Raw genomic sequence first — 22043 nt, 5'->3', positions numbered from 1 at the left:
CACAAAGTGTACTGTTAATGTCACTATTGTTATTATTATTCATGGCATTTTCCATGAACATCTCCAATGTTTGAGTTGTTCAGAGACGAGTGGAAAACAGAGAGGGCATGAATGTAACATCGTAAGACACAAGTCAGATTTAAACTACATGGTATGTACAAGGTCTGGTCTGCAGGGGGAGTGATTAAGGCGTTACGCGAGAACCACAGGGGAGCGAAAGGGCGGAAAGGAGAGCTCATTACCCATAATGTAGAAGAAGAGGGACTCTCGGCCAGCGCAGCACAGAAAACTCTCACAACGGTTCTTAAAAATGCTGGTGTTGAGTTGAGTGTAGTGGAAGTAAATAAGTTGCAGATTTACTCTGCAGAAGGGTTCTTTTGGGGTTTTAAGAGGGAGTCAATGAAGAGACAGGAGAGGAGGGAGGGCAGCTTTCAGGGGACTTGTTCTCAATGTCAGCAGCTAGTTATAAACATTGTTCCACTGTATTAATTAATTAAAATACCAGACAATGGCTGCAGTGTTCTGATTATTCTTTCACAACACGTCAAGCTGAACATGACCTCACTAATTTAATGTAATTTGAGTTTAGAAGATGATAATTCCTTCAGCTTGTTACTTTATTTGTATCACTGTTTATCACAACAGTTTCATGATATACAGTTTAGTGATTTGATTGATGATTTTCTCAATTTGAAGATTTCAACTTTTGATGCAGTAAATTCAAGAATTAGTCCATTAACTGATGAAAGACATTTGACAACAATTTAGATAATTAATTGACTATTGTCATTTTTCAAGCAAAACTTGAAAAACGCCAGAGTTCGCAGATGCTCTGTGTTTTGGGATTTGGATTGTCTTATTAGAAAAAGAAGAGCGATTTGAAAAGGTCTTGTGGTGCCGACTAAGAGAGAGACGACCCTTGTTTGACTAGTTGTCTTTTTAGCTGACTTCAGACTTTCTATAAAAAAAAGTAGTAACAAGACTTAAACAAAAATGTCTCGTCTCGGGGAACATGTGCTGCAGCTAGCTGAGTTGATACCAACTCAGATAATTGTCCCAAACAAATGATTTTCAGCCAGATTTTCTTCTTTTAATCCTTACTATCCTTACTTTTTTTTCTCAAACACAAAATTCATCTTAAGGATTAACCTCAGCTTAGACACTGTTTAAGAAGTGATTCCTGCTCCTACTGTGCTGCATACCAGCATTCAGGCTCTAAGCCGGTCTACCTGGTTGATGATGTAGATGCCGTAGTCAATCCTCTGCCGTCTCAGGATCGGGTGGAGGTAGTGCAGCCAGTACTTCAGGTGATTTTCCCTGTGACGGAACGGGATGATGATGGCCACCTAAACACCAGGGACAGTTTCAGATCATTACCTGTTTGCTTTCAATAGGAACATCTACAACACACAAAGTTTACCGAGCTTATCACACATCAATTAGTTGGAGAACCGTTTCATTGAATCAATACACAAGAGATAGTGTATGTGTATCCGGTAAAGGTGCACCAACAGAAGATGAGTGTTTGCTGGAGTCAATTCAGTAGGAAATCTCCCTCGTTATTAGCACAGTGTACATAATTCATCTCATATTGAATGATGCAGCTAAAAACGCAGCTCTCAGTCTCGTCATACATTTGAAACAGATTCCAGGCCTACATCGTCCGGTATCTCCGCACTGTAAAGCGTGTTGTCTGAACGGTCCAAGGTTGAACTGTAACGTACCGAGAGTTCATGGTCATTTTGCATTCAGATGAAGATTGGCAGCAAACTGACCTTGGTTTTTGTACAGTTAAGCATTGTGATAGTTAAGCTGCTAGTGGAAGCACCCTGAACTCAGAGACGCATCACACAGAGGCGAAAGTCAAACCTTTAAAGCAAAGTACATCTTCTTTGTAGCCACTAAATTTGAGCTAGTGTTGACTTATAACTGCCTGAATACTCGGCCACTTTGTAGTGGACCAGCTTGGTTTGCTGTGTAACAAAAGCAGCGGAGCTTGTAGTTAGCTCAGTAGCTCATATTAGCTGTTGTTATTTGTGTGGTGACGTCAGAAGAAGGAGTGGAGTGCTGACTGCCAAAACAGAAATGAGCTAAAATGCCATTATGGCTTAGTGCTCCTTTAAATGTGCTAAAAGCTGCCTTCCAAACAAATATTCTGTAATGATGCCTGGTTTACCTTTCTTAATTTAATCCAATACTCAGAGAAAACATGAAACCCCATGTCTGCCAGGAGTTAAATGTTGTATAAGAACCTAGTGAGTCAAAATTAAAACATATGAAGTGAAACTAACTCTAACTAACTAATGTTGACATATTCCCTTGAAGTTTTGACTCAGTAACACAGACCCATAAATGTGACTTTCACTTACAGAATTTTGAATAAATTAGTTAAAATTGTGTGATATTATTTCATAATGTGTACTTTCTCTTTCAAATGATCAATCAATAACTGAGTATGTCATAATTTATTACTTTTTCATACTTTTGACCTGCTTTTTCATATTTTTTTTTTACCTAATATCACTTCATAGTGGCATGCTATTTCATCAGTAGACTCAGTTAAATATTTTTGACTTGCCCCAAAACTTAAGATTTTTATCATGCGTAACAATATTTTGTTATAAACGCACAGAAATGGGCTTCTGCTGGTAAATGTTTGCGATGGGAAATGTAGTTTATTCAAAATAAAAAAGGCAAAAGAGAGGCTTATACAGACCTTCCATCTGGGCCGGCAGTCAGGAGGCGTGTATCGGCCTCCCTCCGTCACGTTGGGGTTTTCTTTCTGCACTCGTTCCATCGTCATCTGGGAACTGAACTCGATCAACAAACGCCCCACTGTGGGACAAAAACAGGAAAGAGGAAAGAGTTAGCGAGATGAAGAGGATAAGAGAGAAGACAGAGGATAAAAAGAGAAGAGGAGGAAAGAAAACAAAAAAGATGATGGGAAGAAAGAAAGCCAAAGAGGGAGCGAGGGACAGCGAGAGAGAGCTTTTAGCTTCAAAGCAAGACTACGTGTATCAAAGCAATGTGCTCAGAAATAATGGTTTCAAGGGATACGCTGTGCATAATGCAGCATTTAATAAGATGCACAGAATTTGGAAAACATACATTCCTAAAAAATAAACAAAGACTTTGAAGTCAGTTCATATCAACACAACATGGAAGGTAATTATGCTGCTGCACTGATAAAGGTATGTTATATCTCCACAAATCTACCCGTCATTCCTTTGCGTACCGGCGGATCAATCCATGTGCGTGTGTGTGTCTGTGTGCATGAGATTGTGCGTTCAGACTAATTTCAAAGAAGGGTTCCTTTTACATCTCAGGCCTGGACGATAAATAAAGCCCCTCCTTCTGAGAAGAAGCATCATTAAAATATATGAGCAAACTTTGCTGTTTGGGCTCGGACCAAAGCCCCGCAACCACAACCCTGTTTTTAACAAACCAGATCCTGAGCGCTCATTCTGCAGCACAACGTCACTCATTAGCCCGTGTTTTTTCTTCTCTGTCAAACCAGGAACTCATTAGCTGATTGACCAAGCATCATTTGATTCAGTTTTATAAAATATTACATGATGGTTATCAATCAAAACTCAATGCCCGTCTGTCAATTAGTCAATTGATCACTACTGTACTATATTTGTTATAATATAGTATGGTAGTGTGTGTAAACAATCATTTTAGGTGAACATAATTCCACACAAATCCCACATATATTTTTGAAGGATAAGACTGATGATATCCTGTATTCATAAGGCCGAAACCAGCATTAAATAAACCTCACTAACAAGCTTAACATGCATCCGTGTCCAAAGATAAATGCAGCTTCTTCCTCTGTGCCATAAAGCTCCACTATTGTCTGAAAAGTATTGAATAAATGAGTCACCCTGTTTCAGTTGAGTGAGTTGAGTCAAGTCAGATTATTTATAGAGTATATTTAAATACAACATTATGCTGTTCCAAAACTTTAGACACATTAAAACACATCATATAGAATTACAATAAATGTTCTTCATTACAAAGAACACGGACACCACAATCTATGAGCAAAACCACATACTTCAGCCACAAATGCTCACAAATATATCAATCCACACCTGAAAATAGTCCATCAAAAATGCACTCCTGTTTGAATGTTTGCTGAAAAGATTTTGTGTAACTTAAACAATTTATGTCTTTTCTGCTTTTAAAAAATTACACATTTGATACTTAAGGTTTACAAACCAGTTTTATATGAAGTGCTCACATCTGTTTAGCTTCACTTTGGGGCAGCAGTAAAGGCCAACCATCCAACTGAGACAGGATATCGGTGCACACTTAAGACGGTCGCTCTTCAAAGACATTCGTGGTGTGGCGCTCAGCTGTATGAGACCTTTTTCCACCCTGCACACCTGTTTGAACGCTCGGAGCTCTGTTGGATTGTCAGTTTCCAAAAGATAAAAAAAAAAAAAAAAAAATTGGACACAGATATCATAATGGTGTGTAAGAGTGCTTCAGATGCTCTTCAATAAAGCATATTAGTGCTTTAAGTGCTGTAGGCAGAGTAGGGACGTAATGAGATACAGACTCAGTGAGAAAACTATAAAGAAACATCAGCCTTATCCTTTGAGACATTTTGATGAATACTAGAAAACGTTCGACAGTACAGAACAGAGACATTTCAATCTACTGTTAACATATGTTTGGGGGGCACTGTGTGTATTGCGTTGCATGATATGTGCAACAATAGATAGTGCTCACTGCACTGCAGAGCAGAGCAGAACGTGAGCTGAGGCACACGCAGGTCTACGAGATAATAATCCATTTAGCATCGGCATATGAGCGTTGTGTTGAGAGGTCTCCTCTAATCAACGCTGCGCAGGTGAAGAGTGCGATTGATGGCAACAAGGTTGCATGTTCATAACACACCTCTTTATCACACCACAAGAGCTGAATGCAAATCTCTCCCCTGACCACTTCTGGCCCTCCATCTCCATCCTCTCCACACTCGTGTCTTTTTCACGGCTTCCTCTCTCGCATTAATGAGACACTAAGTGGAACATGGTGTTTTCATCTCGTCTCAGTGATTCTGTAACTTGGCTCCCACAGCAAAAGAAAAATTCACAACAACACACAAAACACAAGTTGCAGCACAAAGGATGCTATTCTTAGATCATAAGTTGTATTGTTTTTTTTGTTGTTGTTGTTGTTTTTTTTTACATTAAAATGATTTAATTAACAAAGCAGATAGCTTCAAGCAGCAGGTAACGAGATTTTAAATATAACTTTCCATCGCACGCTCACCATCTCTTTTAAATTTAAACAAATAACCTACTTCAGAGATTTTGCTATATTTAGGCCAAGTTCCAACTCGAGCACATGGCAGTGAGAGTGAGAGTATCGTATGTTTTTAGTGCACTGTGTCTGCAGCAGACTCCCTGGCTGTAACATAACTGTGTGCTCTCTTTGTAGACGCAGCATGATATATATTAGGTTTTCTGGAAGCACAGAGCACTTTAATCAGGGTTACAATAGTTCCTCCTGAGGATTAAAAACTTGGCTTTGCAGGGAAACATCTCTCCAAAATAAATATATCGTAAAATGACTGCACAAACATTTAAAATGTGGCCCAAGTGAGAATTAAACTGATCGTCATGTCAGCTTTAGTGTCACAATCTCAACTACAGCCTGACTGATACCGGATGTTTGGTGCCAATGCCAATACTGATATCAGGATGTAAAAAATATATTGATATTAACATATCAACCAATATTTTTATGTGTACTAAATATAAAGTAAAAGAGGATGGATCAAAACGTTCCAAAACTGTTCCTGTAGCAAGCGAACAGTGCGCAGAGAAGCGATAACCGTTGTGAGTAAGTATAATTCAGGTTTGGTCGCTTGATCAAAATCAGCACCTGAGTTACATACGTTTTTGGGAGCAGTGGTCAGCAATTTGTCACGCACTTGGAATTTGGGCAGAGAGTGCACGTTAAAGTTTGTCACAAATAATTGAGGAACAGAAAGAAGTTGCAGGGAGCCAAATCTGGCGAGTAGTGCTGGTGAAGAGCGACGATTCCTTTGTTGTGGGCGATAAACACATGCGTTTCCGAATCGCTGCGAGCGAAGGTTTGTCATGTTGGAGAACCAAAGTACCATCGCACCCCAGTTCAGGTCATTTGCATCAAATGTTTTCCCTCAGTCGCCTCGGAACGTCACAATTGAACTCGGTGTTGACAGTCTGACTCTGGGAGATGAATTCATGGTGCACAACCCCGCAAATGTCAAAGAAACTTAAAATGTAAAACACCTCTCCAGACTCATCAGCTTCCAATAACACAGCTGCAGCTCCTTCTAATCACCATAGGTGCCGCAGAGGAGACAAAACTGAGATATACGAGATTTATATTTTAATCTGTACACAAACAGAAATGTTAAAAAGGAAAACAACTCGTAGTTTAGCTTCTATAAAACCAAACACCTGCTTTTCTTCCATTTCTGTTTTGCGGCTCCTTCCAGTCTTTTCGGCAACATATAAGCATGTTTCCCAAAATGATGAACTTTAATCTAAAAAAACACTGAATTCACGTTATGCTTTTACCAATGTCAAGCCAACACGACAGAAATGATCAAATCTGAACGTCAGTTCAGAGCATCTGCAAAAAAAAAAAGAAGATCTGCGACACAGAAAATGACAAATGTTGTCACTTTGATTAAAAATGGTGACAGGTGACAGGCTGGGTGACAAAGATAAAGAGAACTTTTAGAATAAATACTGGCATGACTGTGCTGCTGACACACAAGACATGACTAATATAAATTGTGTGTGTGTGTGTGTGTGTGTGCGTGCGTGCGTGTGTGCGTGCGTGCGTGCGTGTGTGTGTGTGTGTGTGTGTACTGTAAAAAAGAGAAAGAATAAAGGCAGAATGTGTGTTTGGATAGAAAAATGATGAATGAAAGTTGTAATGTGTTACGTTGATAGTAGTTCAATTATCTAACACACATACACACACACACACCTAATATCACATGTTTATCTGTGTGGTGATATTACAGTAATACATTATAATCACGGTGCTTGATCGCTCTATCTGGGACACCCGCTGCACTTTGGGAGATACATCACTGCGTTGTCAGCAAACATACACAGTAATATGCACAGGCACACACATTTACAAACACGCACACACACACACACACACACACACACACACACACACACACACACACACACACACACACACACACACACACACACACACACACACACTGTATAACCACCAAATTTTCCCCTCACAATAATAATGAACAAAATCTCAGCGCCATTAGGTTAGCAGCAGATGTACTGACACAATAAACTGAGCGCACACCTCGGGCTGTAAGCACGCACACACGCACGCACGCCCACCCACCCACACACCCACCCCCCACCCCACACACACACACACACGCACACACACACACACACACACACACACACACACACACACACACACACACACACACACACACACACACACACACACACACACACACACACACACACACACACACACACAGAGCGAGTTGGCCTGTTTGAGGCTGTGATTCAGCCTGGGTGTGACTTGATAACTAGGAAACAGGATAAAAATGTGAGCACACAATGTTTTGTTGGTTTGGAGGGCTTTCAGTGTGGCGTGGTATACATTCAGATATTGTGAAGGGCTCTCTGCCTCCTGTCTCATGTTGTTGATTTGTTTGCCCTTCTCACCTCATACATATCAAAGCTGACAGACCGCGTCTTCCCTTCCTGTCACTCTCGTTCCACTCCACTGAACATGGTTACTGCGTTTTACAGGTCCACCTGGTCCTGGCACCTGAGGAGAGCCTTAGGTAAGCCCTATTCTATGCTACATATGGGCTCTGTGTCAATATGTCTAATAAATAGTCTGTAAACAAATAGATGTAATCTCCAGGTCTGAAAAGTGAAACCAATGCAGAAGTGACTTTACAATCACAGTGGTACTCAATACCATTGGAGGACCACTACAGGCTGGTTTAAAAAAAAAAAAAAAAACTCTGACACCAACAGACTGCAAAAAAAATCATCAACTTTTTCTAATGAAATATAAAGTCAATAAATTGTTCCCATGTCATTCTGGTTCCATTTGCTAAATTCACTCCTTCTGAATAGTTTTCTGGTGGTCCTTCTGGAAATGAGTCAATCATTAAATAGATATTGGGCCTCAAATATAGGTATATTGGAGGGGGGGGGGATGATTGGTTTGAGTGATAGAACTGAGGTCCAGTCAGGTTTCCAGTATAGTTGGGCATGCATAGCAACCCTCCCTCCTCCCCAGCTCATCCAAATATGGTCACTTCTGGCCCAAAAAAACCAAGATGGTGCCACCCAAAATGCCAGAGGCCTCAAAACAGCAGCTCATGAATAGATTGGTTTTGCCACTTGGTCTGTCAGCTCTGAACATGAGGTGTGTCAATCAGTGCAGGAGAAAAAAATATTTTGTGAGGTCAGGCCGACGGTGTGAACTGTGAAGTGCACGGTGGAGCATCATGCTGCCATGGTTACCAACTAGTAATAACAACAGTGCTCTCTATATTTGGGTCCGTTTGGGTCGACCGCATTTCAGATTGAATCTTTGATCCCTTTTAGAAAGGGACTCAATTATAAAAAAAAAAAGACTCAATCTTACATGTCCTCATGAGTCCATGTTGAAATACGTGCACAATTGTTGATCAGTCAAAATAAATTACGTTGTTAAATACGGTGTTTACTGCTTTCTGAAACTGTGCTTCAAATAACAAAAAAAGACGGCGAGTTCAGTGATTGCAATCAAATCCATAATTCCAGGCCACAATCACGTCTCCATGCACAGTGTTAACAGTTATACATCCGAATGCTAAATTAACACTAACAAAACATTTCCCTGCACAGATGAAGGGGATCAAAACGGCATAAAAAGATAACTGATTTACTTTGATTGCATTTGGCAGTAGACTAAACAACTGTCTTCCTCTTCTTCCTCTTAAGTCCGAGTTCATGCACATAACACCACGAGTGGCTGTGTCGCTACAGAGCCACTGGCCAGGCCATCTGACTGTGCAAAACCACACGACAGGCTGGTTGTTAATCAGCAGTCCTGTTCCAAGAGTTTTTGTGCCTTCACAAAGTGACAACTGAAGCAGCGCCAGGGTCAGATTTCTGAGAAAAGTTCTGAGTTTATAATTGAGTTTGGTTCTCTGGCCTCAGGAAGATGAGGAAATGACAGTTAGAAAAAGCGAATAAATGGAAAGAAAAAAAAAAAGAAGTAGAGAAAAGAGTGAGAGAAAAGAGGGATGGAGAGATCGTTCATCTCCTCCTGCCTCCCACTGACACAGACTCCGTGACAATAGAGACTTTCAGCTCCCTGAATCTTATTAGCCCGTTCACTCTCCCCGTCTCCTCCCCTTCAATCATTTACAAGTGCTTCTACCAACTGTACACCATAATTGCTATTCTTCCCAACTGGATGAAAGGGAGAAAAGGGTGGAGGTAGAAAGAGACACAATGGGGTGGGGAGGACAAAAGAGAGTGTGTTAGAGAGGAGGGAGGGAACGAATGGCAGAAAAAGCCTCTCCCACAATGCCTTTCATTGTGTTTATCGTCATCTCTTTTTGTCCCTATGTTGGCATCCTCCTCCTCCCTTTTTCACCTCCTTTCAAGAGTAATTTTTGTGGATTGTTGAAGTCATTGGAGGCAAAGGCTGTGTTAGACTATGAAATCCTGTTTGTGTGCGAATGTTTCTGGGTCTGCATGTTCGTGTGAATTTACTGGGATCAGAGGATTATTGCAATCTAAGAATCTGCTCGACGCGCAAAAAAACATCCATTCATCTGTTTGCGTTGTTGCGTATGTACATACCATTCCGGGCCGCCTGAAATGAAGAGATAAAGGGTTAACACAGTGGTGTGTTCGTTCACAGTTCAACAACGTCGAGTACAAAAGGCTGCAGAGGAGGCTGCAACATCAACAAACTGATAGCTTTGTTCTCGCAAGCAATGTTGCTGGAAAATGAAATCCAGATGACGAAAAGGGAAACATGAACGTTACAAAAAGGATGATGTTAAACTGGTCTGTTCGTGGATTAAAAAGGTTGCCCTTCTGCAGCTGTCTTTCAAACAGCCAGCGTACCCTTGAGAGCACAAGAGAGTGAATTTCCAAGAACAGACCAACGATGAGAGACCTTGAAAAATGAACAGAAATCCAAATGTTTTAAAACAGCATCAGATAATAGATTGTTTTGTACAAAAGATGCACAAGTGAAGAGACATCACAACCAAGCAGGAGAGGAGAACTGTATTTGGACGAGATAGAAAAATAAGAGTATTATTTCAAGTGTCAAAGGTTTAGAAAATAAAAGTGCCGTTCATTTTCTTCCAACAAGTCCTCCAACCCAGACAACCAGGTCAATCGTTCCTACCCTCAAATACGACCCTGAGGAGTGTTTCCTAAATCAGGTTTAGACACAAAACCCACAAGGTGAGGGTTGAAATTATGACTTGAAGCATGTTTTGTGCTACAATTTCTTCTACCTTAAAGTTATGCGATCTTCATCATCATGGCAACAGTGAACGAGGTTTTAAAAACTGTCCCGATTCGTGGTTAGAAACAGGAAGCAAACAGCGGTTTCCTGCACCCAAACCTGCTGTTGTATCGAATTATCTAACCAATTGCCATCCTCCTCCTAATAAGAAAAAACTCACAATAAACAGATGTCATCTGAACTGCGTCACTTCTCCAGGACACAAGATTGTCATTTACGTTTACCACCACTAGAAGTAGTTTTACTTTAAAACCTAACTGTGGATTGTAATGAGCTGCTTGCACAAAAGACAATGTGGGTTCGTCTTTCACTGTCATTATAGTCTGGAAACCATGCTTGCATTGAGGTTTGGTTGGCCACTTTGAAGGGCAGACCAATCAGTGACCGGTGGGGGTGGCACAGTGAGAAGACGTTGAAGTCAAGCGTTTGTTTCTCAATGTAGTTCTAATAATTGGTCGAGTGGTCGATTGGTTAAAGGCTGCTCCATTAGTTTCCAAATTAACTCGAGGTCTACACCCCTTAGGGTGCAACACCTGGACACAATCTTCTGAGGCCAGACCTGTATATTCACACAGTGAATTTGGGTCTGGTAATAGCAGGTTGAAAAAGACGAGCAACTATGTAAGAAAATATCAACACAAGCCTGTGTAGATGAAAAATCAAGCAAATAATTCAACCGCAACCTCCACATTGGAGCTGGAGCTAAAAGTTTAACTATGTCGAGACATGATCATTAATTCAGCTGTTTAAATGAATTCACAATTTGGATTCTGGATCCGTTAAAGCTCTGATTTCTGCCTCCTTCTCTGCAGCAATGGCACTCGAGGCTCATGGGTATCTCCAGAAGCAACCTAAAAAAATCATGGCTTCTCAGAACGCGTTGAAATAATTATGGAGCAGCTGTTGGCTAAAACATGAACCTATATGAAGGTTACATTACACAGTGAAGGAGTGACTCTGAACATTAAGACATATTATTATTAGAACAGTTAGGACCAAGAACAACCTTTAGCAGCAGTTTTATGAGAAAGAGTCCGAGCTTGTTGCACAATTAAGATTGATTAAATGTGACTGGATAAGACGTTCTTTAACTAGTGTTTAGACAGAATGTGTGACATTGTATGCATCCATAAAATGATTTTACCAGCTCCATTTGTTTTGTCTTTTATCACAATTCCACTGAAACAGATTATAATGTGGAATCAAAGAACCACAGCTCTGCCACAGGCGTTTCCCCTCGGATTTGTTCTGCTCTTCTGTTCAGACACGTTAGCAGCTACGAATCCATTGAGTCACGATCTTTAATCATCAGGAAATATCTTTCTTTTTCATTTTCTGGTGTAATGTATGACAAACAACATGTATGTAACCAGACAAGCCTTCACAAGAAACTTCATTAATGAGTGTGAATTTTTTGCAGGCTGATGAACTGAGTGCTGATTGTACAAAAGGGCTTTCATGCTGTTGTTTTCTTACATCAAGTAACACAACTTTTATCAGCATTTACTGAAGTGCTGCTACTCTGCACCAGTGTTGCAGGCAAAAGGCTCTTAATGGCTCAAATCCTCATGCACAGTATGTTCACTGATGTGTTTTCGCTCGGAGACGGAAGAGGTTGGAAAGTGGGGTGCATGAAACAGATGGAGAATGCGTGTAAAACAACAACGTATCCCAGCAGGGTGTGCGAAAGAGAGACAAAGGCAACATCAGAAATAATAAAGGGAAGAAAGAGCCTGAAAGACGAGGGTTTACAATGTCTGATTAAAGCAAGTGTAGATGAAATCAGAAAAAGAGAGAATGACACAGCTGAAGAAACACGGGAAGAAAACACCAGAAAAACAAAGTGAAGGGGAGACGACAGAAAGTGTGAGGTCGAGCGCCAAATACCATGGCAACACAACACTGAAATGAAGGTGGTGTCTCACTACACTGCAGTCCTGCTACTGTAGTTGTTAGGTTTCTAATTAGCTTTGAATCACAGGCTGTCAGACATCAAATATCAAGAGAAACTCACTTTATAGCACAAAGTGCAAATGATAAAGAGACTCTGTAGCTGCCTCTCTGCTCCTTGACTTCACAACAGCCTTTAATTAACTGTCATCAGACTACTTATTAGCTCTTATTTCCATAAAAGATTTAAAAAAAAAAAAAAAAAAAAATTTTACAAAGATGGAAACTAAATTAATTACAATTTTATTGTATTTTTGACGTGGTACATGTTTTGTTTTTTAAGGAAATTTGGACAATTGGATGGTTCAGGCGTTAATAGGATTTTGGGGTTATTTCAACCCTGTCTTTTTTTCCATTCAAGTCTCTAGTGAGATCTGAGAAAATGAGGAGTCGCACAAAAAGATTCATTCATTCATTCATTGCATTGAGGTGAGTTCACAACAATCCACTTTTTTCTTCCCTTAAACAACAAAGCCGAAATAAACTTCAGCTGATTCAGAATGCTAAAGCCAGACTCATAACCAGATCGAACAAGAGAGAGAGAACAGCTCACCGGGTTAAAAATCATTTCACCGGCTACCATTTTAAAGGATTGAAGGGAGTTAACACCAGAATACATAACTGACTCCATGATCTCCAATAACGACACCATCAAACTTTATTTGTTCAGTTTCCAGGAAGTCAGCCAGCGTGCACAGCCACGAGATTAATAGGAAATATGGCAGGTTGAAATAAACCAGAATCATCCTTTGATTTGTGGCTTTTCACAGTCATCTTGTATAATTTCTTGTTAACACTGAATGTCAACGAGAAAAAAATAATCCTTTAACACTTAACGCACAATAATACACACACTGTACATATATTGTTATCTTAGTTTGTACAGAGACAATATTCAATTATTTGAAGTATTTTTGACCGACAAAATACAACTTACTTTCAAAATAAAAGCAATTTAGCTTTGTTTTACCTCTTATAAACTATGCAGAAATGCTCCTTAATCACAGAAAAGAGGAGGGCCAAGAAAAATAATCCTGTGTTAATTTTAATCACATGGACCGTTGATCAGTTGGCTCATAAAAAAAAACCTGACAATCATGCAAATGTAATCCTTTATTATCATCATCCTATTAATCTGGAATTAACCTATTCTCAGTAATCTAGGGACAGCAGGCACAGAGACGCTGTTCCCTCCCAACCACACAAACCCGTGTGCTGTTGTGTGTATTTCCCTAGATGCTGTTTTTGGTGTGATTTGGACTGTTCTCCCCATTACATGATACCAAATCTGCATGACTGGCAGATGAAGCAGTGCTAGCGTGCCAGCATGGGACTATGTGTGCATGTAACTTGTGGGCATAAGCGTGTGCGTGTGTGTGTGTGTGTGTGTGTGTGTGTGTGTGTGTGTGTGTGTGTGTGTGTGTGTACATGGATCTGCACACGTGCCATCTACCACATCGGTGTTCCAGCTGGACAGTGGAAGTGAGACCTGTAGCTGTACTGCCAAATACACACACACACACACACACGCACACACGCACGCACGCACGCACGCACGCACGCACGCACGCACACACACACACACACACACACACACAGATTACAAACATGATTTTCAGAAGTATCCTGAGCAGCCAAACACATGCAGACACCACGATGCTGTCAGAGCACCGCGTGGTTTGGAGTGGTCGGTGGGAAACACTTGAAATGGTGCAGGGAGCTCGCTTCAGGCTGCCAGAGGATTACAATGCAGACACTTCTCGTGACGCCAAGATACAATAAGCAGGAATAACACTGCAGAATATGTTCAGTGCTGGTGCCGTACTGAGTATGAAGTCAGATTTCAGAAGTTAGCTGCTAACTCTGTCCAACCCAAACTTTAAGATTACATAAAGTTATTATTTGGCATAATCTACGGTGGCCCTCAGAGCTCAGCGCATTGCAACTTGGGAAAATACATGCAAATAGAAAAAACATTAGGAAATTAAGGAAACACAGATTTGATAGGACAGGTGCAGGATTAAAAAAAAAAAAAAAAAAAATGCTGCAAATACAGAGAACACAAGTGAATACAGAAGCACGTTGAAAGTAGCACAGACAGCAACAGAAATGCAGAGTTTGGTTTGTGTTTTCTGGGTGGTGCAACATGTCCTGCTTCATGGAAGAGGACATATACATAGTAGGAATACCAGGGAGTTGAGTGTTAAATGGGAAACACATAATATAGATCTATTATTTAATGTTGAGTCGCTTACAACCTGAGGTATACGTTAAATGAAATGTCATTACTGGGCTGCTACGTTTGCTGCTCATGAAACCTCAGTCGTCCCTGCTTCATCGATCTTAAATTTACGGTTGATGAAGATGAACATCAGTAACTTGAGCTGCTGAATTTGGCGATGAAAACAGTTCAAAGCATTTTGACGGAAAAACGGAGAAGTCTGAACATGGATGGCTCCATTTTGTTAACGTGGAGACACAGAAAAAGGAAGGAATTAAGCAGCACATTCAAACAATCAGCCAACAGTTGGTGCATATGGTACTCGTCTGTGGCGGTACATTTTTTTTTGTAAATAAACCCTCAATTATTTCCTCCACATGTGTTGGGCCGAGTCTGAAAAATGTGTCCAAATTTATTTAGATAGTTTCAGAAGATAGAGCAGAGCTGTTTTCAGCACACAAACAAACTTAATCTCATTAAACCTTCAGGATCAGATCTCAAAATCCTTCCAGCAGAGTGTCAATCTGGACGACTGGATCAACTGTACATCCCACAAACATGAAATCCCCAGCAAACGCACAGTGTCCGTTTGACCGAGAAGGATTATTAAATGGTGGTTTAAACAGAAAAGGAAACTAAATAGTCTTTGAGTGAGCAGTTCATGTCAAGCAAACATTTGTCACCGAACTGAATCTGACGTTTGACATTTCTGAATGCCGCACTTTGACACTTCCTGCATGCATGTGTGCATTTGCATGTGTTCAACGACACGCAGACACCTGCAGACAGACGCACTTAAACCCATCTGAGAGTATCAGTGTCCCTCTGTTCACGTCTGTCCTGATCTTCCTCTGCTTTAATCTCCTCTACTTCTTTTCCTCCTTGGAATTTCTTTCTCCTGTCCGTCACCATTAAAGACTATACACATGCTTCCGACTGTGTACGGACGCAAATCCTAAACACACACGCGGACACCAGACAGTCAGGTGGACCTGAAAGCTTATGAGAAATGTAATTTAAATTAATTCAAAGCGTTCGTGCCAAGCTTGCAAAGAGACAGAAGGACAAACAGAGCGATGAAGACATTAAAAAAAAAAAATGTTTAGCTTAGGTTTAGCTTGAAATTTTGACATTTGAGTGAGCGGATTGAATTCAAGAGGGAGATGGGTTCTGTTATTTCAACAGCTTCTGACAAAACTGAATCTGAGAAAAGACAAGAGCCTTTAGTCAGAGGATCGCAATTCTCTGCATGGCAGGAGCTCAGAAATGGAAGGAGACTGTTTAGTAATTTGTTGCAAAAAAAATTCTACAGTTTACTGTAACAGGGTTCCTTATGGGAGAGGCAAGAATTAGACTAATAGGGCTGCAACTAATCATCATTTGCATTATTGACTCCAGGTTATTTTCTTAATTAATCGTTACAGTGAGTCTACAAAATGACAGAAAATAGGGAAAACTTTAATTTCTCCCTGCCCAGGGTGTTAATATTAGACAGCTTGTTTTAGTCAACCAAGACACCGAACTGAATCAGTTCATTAAAACATAAGGCTGCAGAGAATATTTAGGATTTCTGCTTGAAAAATTACTGAAAGAATTGATTATTAAATTTGTTGGCAATTCATTTAATATTTCATCAACTTATCAGAATTTGGCCCCTCAGTTTTAAAGGCCCATTTTAAAAAGGCACAACTTCATAACTGCAGGATGGAGAAGGATTAATGATTAAAAAAAAAATTAAAAAAAAAAAGTTATAATTACCAGTGTAGAAGGATATATGCGTAACTTTCTGAACCCACACAGACAGTGAGGTGGAAAGTTACTGGACCTTTAATGAACATGAAATGTGGAAGAAATGACAGTTTATTTCTTAAAGATGACATCCTCATAAAAATGTAGCCAGATCCTTAACTTGAGTGTAATTCTCCATTAAATTACTAAAACAAAAGGAGAACTCCTCTTCAACTCCTCTCCAGTTCAGCAAACAGCTTAATTTGACCTCTAAAAATGGTTGCATAATGGCTCATTATTTAATGATTTTGCCCTCTAATGTAATTAGATTAGGTGTAAAATGCCTTAATGACTGTGAGGGCGAAGTTTGGGCTATATGTTTTCATTTGAGCGCCTTGCAGCTACAAGATATGACTGTGTTTTTTCCACTGTATAAGTTTTTTTGTTTTGTTTTTGTTCTTTTGTAACTTAGCTCAATTAGGGAAACGAGCAAGGAAAAATTACAACCGAGGTCACCCACGCCTGTCCTGCCCGTCGCAGCAGCTGCAGCGGCCGCAGCAGCACAATGGATCAAAAGCCGCCTGATAAGTCAGACCCTCGGTTACTCCAGAGCACTTCACCGTAATTAGGAGCCACACAGAGACGCAGCGGAAACCTCGCAGAAAATAGCAGAAACTCAAATTAAGAGTTTTCAGAGAAACAAAAAAAATATAATGGTTTTAAACCTGCTGTTTATGAACAGAATTGAAAAAGTATTGTGTTCCTGTTATTATTATTATTATTATTATTATTGTTGTCACCGTTATTATAAATATTTTTTGTTATTTCTACGCGTGTGCTGCACCTGGTGCTAAAATGCTGAATTCTGAACACACACACACACACACAAAGAGAACAGTAACAACACACTCACATACATTATGTCCTGTAAACACAGTTTGGAAATGCACTGAATTTCTACATTGTTGACGTTTCTTTGTGTTCCTTGATGCTCACACCCTTTCTGGCTGCCTGAAGATGCTTCCTAACATCTGAAAAGCAGCATTAAAGGTATTTTTCTTTTCTGGTTTCCTGGTTTAGAAACCAGCTTTACCACCATTCCAATACAAGTAAAAAATAATTATTATATCAAAGTTATCTCTCTTCAAATCTTTTTCAAACTCTGCATTACTTGCTAAATAAGTTTAAAAAAAAAAGAAGAAGAAAAAAAAAAAGGTTGTGAACAATGTGTATCATTTGGTTGGATTGGCCCACCGGTCATTGATCCAGCTGACTCAGTGCCCACTCAGAAGTTTCCCAACAGTGTGGTGGCGGGATGTTAATACATGCAACCTGACAGATTTCTGAGGCAACATTAACTCAGCACATCAGCTCCATTTTCTGACCCAACACGTAGTCAAACTACTTTATTTGCCTGTTATATTACTCAATCACATGCAATATTAGTACATTAGTACAAACATGCAAATGTTTTAATTATCAGGCCTAATTTGTTCACATACGGGTGTCCTGAAATCGAATAATAATATCAGACTGACTAAAAGCCACAGACTGACGGTTTTGAAAGAACTGTGGAAACCAGACTGCGGTCAGCGAGCCCAAAGTAATAAGAGCAGGGCTGGACAAAAAAAAAATAATGAATATAATGAGTAATAAGTATCCTACATAATGAGAATGAACTGAGGGGGCTAATGAATCTTAATGATTCAGAAATAATACGGCCCCACTACTCACAAGAGGAAATGTTGGGTTAGTGGAGCAGCAGGTAAGACAGACACAGAGCGATGTAATGGCAGAGAGAGAGTAGCTGTAAAACACCCCGAGGAATGAAGGAAAATGCAGACCAATAAGAGAGACGAAGATTGAGCGAAAGAAAGAGGGTGATGCTTTCAATCTCTCCACCTGGTAGTGTTTGCCAGCCAGAAGGCCTGAGAGCCTGGTGGAGACTTTCCCAACACCTGGGGTCTCTCCTGCTTCTCTCTCCATTTGTACACCTGACTTCTAAAGATAAAATGGGGAAAAAAATGTGAAGGTGCATTTTTTTTAATTTTTTTTTATTCAGTTATAGTCAGCTGCAAGCAAACCTCAATACGTTAATGATTTATGCTTTGAGCAGCGTGCTTAAATCAGCACTCAGCAGCTGCCCTTAGAAGCCGCTCGCATTCGGCCTGACAGCAGATTTGGAGTTTTTGTTTGCAGCAGCGGTTCAGCATTCATACTCCAACATCATCAAGTGAAAGCATTTAAAAAAAAAAAACATTTCCTTCTTTTTTCTTGGCCTGGAAATCACAGTCTTCATTGCTTTGGACGCTGCTTCGGTGTTTTGCAAATAGGCAATGGGAAATGACGCTAACCTGCACACAAAAAACAATACAGGACACACAGACACAGAAGAGAGAGAACGTGACCTTGTGTTTGAGCTCGGGACAAAATTGAAAGCTAGTTGGAATCAACAAAGTTTGGACAAACCTCACATACAGGTAGTGCCCATCAGCTTGCACATATTTTTTTTTTTTTAATCTCCAACAGTCAGGAAGGAGCATAACTGGTAGCACTGCAGACAGCATACCAAATCAATTCTGATGGCCGATGACCAAACAAACACGGATGGCAACCAGCACCTTGCACTTTTTATATGGAGTGAAGTTTGCAGCAAAGCCGAAAAAGGAGGGGAAAAAAAAAAAGCACAGAGTTTGGTGAGATCCTGGATAGGAAATCTGGATCTGAAGACTTACAATTAGAGCCTTTACATGTTACAAATGACTCTTATTCATCATTAGCGCAACAGTCGTAATATGATACAGAGAGATAAGATGTTCACAGCCAACATTCGCAGCTTGTGCGTGCCAACATGTCTGTGACTGGTGATGGTATCTATCCGAAGGAATGAGAGCAGGCAACAAGGAGTGGTGCATTTCAGTTTTGACAAAACACACACCTTCGCCAATTCAATTACAGATATATACACTCACAAGAACAAACACACCGCGAGAGCCGCTCAATATCAATATATCACAGCCTTCACAACAAATCGTCTCTCTTCACTTCTTTATGTTGTGCCCCAAATGACATCAATCACTGATTCAACAGAACAACTACAGCAATGAAAACATGGCAGAGCAGCTTTATAATGTTTTTAATATTATGTCTTTTCTGACGAATGTCGTGAAAATCTGCATTAAAATAAGCTTCAAAACTCTGTTTGTCATCTTGGAAATATTTACACTTCTCTTCAGCCCGGATTTATAGAAAGGATAACTAACTTGGATGTAAAATGTAAACCACAGAAAGTCTCTCAAAGCTACATTCACAAAATCAGTGCCCAGCACGCACGCACGCACGCACACACGCACACACACACACACACACACACACACACACAAGATGCTCGGACTTTGGCTGTGGCTCAAACGGGAGCTGATTTAACTGATGTAACTGCAGTCTTGCTTTTCTGCCGGGCTGAAACCCCTGGCAACCCAACTCTATCGGTCTCCAAAGACACAGTGACAGATCCGATTTCAACAGAGTGCTCTGAAAGACCTGAAAGAAGAGAGGGATGAGGAGAACCCCGGAGAGAGGAGCAGGAGGTGAGAGGCGGAGCAGACGGAGGAGGGAGGAAAGTGGGAGAGAGATAAAGAAAAGGAGAAAGTAAAGTAAGCGGAGGCCGAGAGAGAAAATGATAGACAGAGAGAGAAGGGAGAATGCACAGAGGAGGAGGAGGAGGAAGAGGGAAGGAGAGGAGAGGGGAAGGACAGAGGGCTTCTTTTGTTTCCTCTCCATCAGCTGCTGCCCTTTACTCCCTATTCAACATGCTGGTTCACTTCCAGCCATACAGAGACAGAGAGAGAAACAGAGAGGAGATTTCTCAAAGTAATCCGATCGTTTTATCTCCTCTCTGCTGCCTTTCTTCCGTCCTGTGGACGCCTGAGAGTGGTTTTGCTGCAGCTAAAATGTCGGTGTGACATCCTTCGGTCAATGAGCCAGGCGGTTTTTAATTTATTTCTGCTTCAAGCATTTACACAAGTACTGCACAAAAAGTTTCACCCACTAATCTTCTTCTTCCTTCTTCTTCTTCTTCTTTGTCGTCCTCGTCGTCCTCTTCTTCCCCGCCCCCTCCTTAGGAGAGTCCTTTGGGATTCTGACTGTATGTTGGGGGTTGTTGTCATGCTGCAGAGGCCGGAGCAGATCAGATGCCTCCCAGAAGGTAATGTAGTCTTGGATACGAACGTAAACATCTAAACCAGAGTGCTTTCTTTGTTTTGGCCCACCATGACATTCGAGAAGCTCGTGCTTATTCTACTTATTCTGAAGTGCTATACCATCCTAATTTGAATTATAAATGTTGTAAACTTAAAAGTACGTTTTATGGCAATATACAGCATTGTAATGTTAAGATTCCCTATTAAAATACACTAGCGTTCATCTTATCTAAAATTAATTATTATATTCTCTCATGTGCTGTTATGATCTACATCACTGTCTTTGGGCTGCCAGTCAAGATGAGAGATCGAGGCAGCGGCACAAATTTAATCAAATTACAATTACGCAGATTAAAGAGGACTGTTTAAATTACTTTGAAATTCAATGTTTGATTTCAAATGTTATTTTCTTGAAAGAAAAGTTTTATATTCTTTATTTTCTTGAAACAATATAAAACTTGTAATAAAATGTAATTGCACATTACATTTATTTTTGGCATGCAGCTCTCTATCCAGATTATTTTTTGGCTTTTCATGGGAAAGAATTTGGGCCCCTCTGATCTACAGTGACTGCATTATGGTTAGAAAACAGCACATGTGAATAGAGGGAGGTGGAAACACTAATTCTTGTTACATTAACAAATATCTTACTGAGCATTAAGCAGCAACGGCATCCTGTCAAGAGTTTATTAGAGAACCGCACTAAAGGCGAGATGGTGAGAGCAAAAACTGAGCTTAATTTAAAAACGGGTCGCAAAACCAGACAGGCGAACAAACTCAAGGGAGCGGACAGAAGCTGAATGCAGATTTCGGGCGAGGTTAAAAAAAACAACAAAAAAAACCCAGACAGGATGCAAACAGGAAAACAGAACACTGGAAGGCTACGGCACGAGGTTCAAAGTGACAATCTGGAAACTGAGAGCTGTTGATCCGAGGGTATAAATACTGCAGGGATGATTAGTGAAGTGGATGCAGGTGAGTGGAGAGGCAGGGCAGGTCAGGTGACTCCACTCCATCAATAGAGGTGGGAATCGCAAGGTCTGAAATTACATGAGTGTCGTGATGGAAACAAAACAAGCAGACTGAATGAATAAATGAATAACTGAAAAGCACACTGTGTTGCAAAGTAACAGAAGAGTTTGCGGACTTTTAATCTTGCCGCTCCCTCTTGAGAAATTGTAAAAGCACTGAACACTCATCAACCGCCTAGAAAATCTGTTTGCTGATATGCTTTGCCAAATGCATTTCGGGAGCGGTTTAATTGCTGTCTGGATTGTGATCAGTGGCAGCATTGGTTTCGGATTCCCATTATTACACTGCACACAAGTCATGTGGAAAAGGTTGAGTGGACGACTGGATCGAGCATCCCCCATGTTGAAGGGTTG

The 22043-nt window shown here is 40.5% G+C and overlaps 1 protein-coding gene across 5 annotated transcripts in view; it reads right to left on the bottom strand.

Moving 5' to 3' along the window:
- b4galt2 (UDP-Gal:betaGlcNAc beta 1,4- galactosyltransferase, polypeptide 2) overlaps positions 1–22043 on the bottom strand; it is a 165292-nt gene that overhangs the window by 81674 nt on the left and 61575 nt on the right. For all 5 annotated transcript variants that reach the window (XM_069692285.1, XM_069692283.1, XM_069692286.1 and 2 more), the window contains exons 3-4: positions 2717–2835; positions 1230–1346 (exon numbers count right to left, since the gene is read on the bottom strand). In XM_069692285.1, the coding sequence (XP_069548386.1) occupies positions 1230–1346; positions 2717–2835 (236 nt within the window). The remainder of the gene's footprint in view (positions 1–1229; positions 1347–2716; positions 2836–22043) is intronic.

The sequence above is a fragment of the Brachyistius frenatus genome, unplaced genomic scaffold (assembly GCF_029030835.1).
Source record: "Brachyistius frenatus isolate BFR_SWC_R1_liver_20210118 unplaced genomic scaffold, ASM2903083v1 Contig_12, whole genome shotgun sequence".
Lineage (NCBI taxonomy): Eukaryota > Metazoa > Chordata > Actinopteri > Embiotocidae > Brachyistius > Brachyistius frenatus.
The sequence above is the reverse complement of the archived record's forward strand: the minus strand, read 5'-3'. Positions and strand labels throughout refer to the sequence as shown.